This window comes from Anarrhichthys ocellatus, unplaced genomic scaffold (assembly GCF_004355925.1).
Source record: "Anarrhichthys ocellatus isolate YVR2014 unplaced genomic scaffold, GSC_Weel_1.0 scaffold18, whole genome shotgun sequence".
Taxonomy (NCBI): domain Eukaryota; kingdom Metazoa; phylum Chordata; class Actinopteri; order Perciformes; family Anarhichadidae; genus Anarrhichthys; species Anarrhichthys ocellatus.
The window spans coordinates 3,858,073-3,860,235 of record NW_022280048.1 but is presented as its reverse complement, the minus strand read 5'-3'; the positions used below and the strand labels follow the sequence as shown (position 1 = coordinate 3,860,235).

The 2,163-nt window shown below is 41.9% G+C and overlaps 1 protein-coding gene across 2 annotated transcripts in view; it reads left to right on the top strand.

Moving 5' to 3' along the window:
- The first annotated feature begins 1,414 nt into the window (after positions 1-1,414).
- The window catches only part of LOC116388753 (seizure protein 6 homolog), an 84,415-nt gene continuing 83,666 nt past the window's right edge, over positions 1,415-2,163 (top strand). Inside the window, exon 1 of one of the 2 annotated variants that reach the window (XM_031856902.1) lies at positions 1,415-1,848. In XM_031856902.1, coding sequence (XP_031712762.1) covers positions 1,764-1,848 — 85 coding nt within the window. In that variant the 5' untranslated portion in view covers positions 1,415-1,763. The remainder of the gene's footprint in view (positions 1,849-2,163) is intronic. The other variant, XM_031856903.1, reaches the window with a different exon arrangement.

Sequence of the window (2,163 nt, the reverse complement as noted above, 5' to 3'; positions counted from 1 at the left end):
GCTTGTAGGAGTTTGACGTCTTGCTCGTTGCTTCGGTTAGGCAACTGTCTGCCTACACGCGAGACTAATACAAATAATTTGTCACAGTTTTGCCTCTCCCCGCTACACTTACCAAATACTGTATTTACTGGTTGTGCTCTGTCCGCAGTAACCAATTTAGGAACCCCACTTTATTCATTAAAGTAGAGCTTTCCTGCAAGCACTGGGCAGACAGGCATCACCGGTAAATAGATACGGCCCTGAAACGTACACCAAAACTCGAAAAGGGACATAAAAAAAGAGACTCAGCGCATGGTATGATTATTTCCAGCACCCGAGGACCGTCTCACCTCAGGGTTAGTCATGCACAGCAGGGTCTGAGCTTTACTGGGTATGGGTCTCAAAAAAGAAAAGAAAAAAGAAGAAGCTGCTGTCCTGACTCATTGGCAGAATGGTGAGGATGTAGGATCAGAACTTAAAAGTAATGCAATCTATGGGCAGTGGCAGTCAAATGAATACAAATATTACAAAAATGTCTGGCTGGATAACAGATTCACTTCATGATGCGGAACTCCTGACTGGAAAAAATGTAATTGCTGAATATTAAAAAAAATCGTGTTTTTCTTCTACTAGTCGGAATCTAGCATTCTGTCTTTTATGGGGATTTTGTACACATGCATGCCTCTCCCTCCCTCCAGTGCACTTTATTACAAATGATAAACTACTCACTCACCTTATGAACAGCCGGGCTGGTCCTCTTGACAAATGAGTTTCTCTGTACATTATGTATTAAGCCCCCCCCCCCCAACAAAACAAATCTACATATTATCTGCTCACATCTACAGCAGCCTAAACACTTTTATTGTGATGCTGGTGCTTTAGGATTTTGACTTTATTCATATCGTATGCTCAAACAGAGCTTTGGAAAAAAATATATACAGTTTTGAAGTTGACATCTTCAAATATTATTCTCAAGCACTTCGAGTGCGACTTGTAAATGTTGTTTTTTTTTGAATGTGTAAAACCGTGTTTATTGTGACTGTGTGTTTATTGACCATGCTCATACTGAATATGTTCTCTTGTGCACGTGTCTGTCTTGAACAGCTGGTCTCAATGAGTCTCATGGTGTTTAAGTAAAGGATATCAAGGAGAATACAACAAAATAGATAAGTATAAAACATATGAGCACACAGTTTGTTGGTGCATATTATAAGCGAGCCACACCAGCCGCACTAGATTGGTAAACCTAAAAAAAAAAAAAATCGAATAATCTAATATTCTGTAGATTTGAATCTGATTCTGACTGTTGATGGAAATAATTGAGATAAATGGTTAAAAAGAAAAATATGTAAACGATGACTGCACTCTTAAAAATAACTCGGAGGATGTAAAGGACATGCAGAGAGCACAGCATTTGAACTCCCACAACTAACTTCGAGGAGGCTGTTCCCTCAGCCGACGCTAGGAGCTGTCCGCGGTGCTGAAGCCTCGGCTCGCTGCCTCGTCTCTCCATGTGCCGACTGCTCACAGACAGAGACAGGAATCCGCTTACTGAGCGTCCGAATTAAAAAGGGACCTCCGCATTTCACTTGATCATTCTCGACTATCTTCGCGCTGCGAATTACAGCGGAAGTGCCACGGCGAATCGCGCGGCTCAGTTTATGTTTTGCGCACGCTTGAATTTCTCGCTTTCCTTGTTTTTTTCTTAAGCCCTGGAAGTATTCTTTCCCAACACAAGGACGTGTTCTGTAGCTACGCGAAGAGCGACCTCCACTTTAGTAGACATGTGTATGAGACAAGACTGTCAATTGAAGACCCTCTTCGCGGTTTTGGTCCTCGCCTCCGCCGTGGCCGACATACATGGACAAGGTAAGAACTTGGGTCTCACACGCACTTTGTGGGGATTGTTCCGTGCACTTCCTTTTGTCAAACTATACGAGCCGACGGCAGAGCCGAGTGCTGGGCAATGACACCAGATTCACCGCGATCAGATCTACAAGTGTGTATGTGGCAGGCGCTTGCACGATGATCCATTTGATATTGAATTTAAAATTTCTTTGTTTAATTAATTCTTTACCATCAAGCGAAAGAAACCACAGCATTGCTGGTTTAATTAATTATCTGCACACATTTTAGGCTGCTACGAATTTCTTTAAACTACATAAATAACTTAAATATTAAATA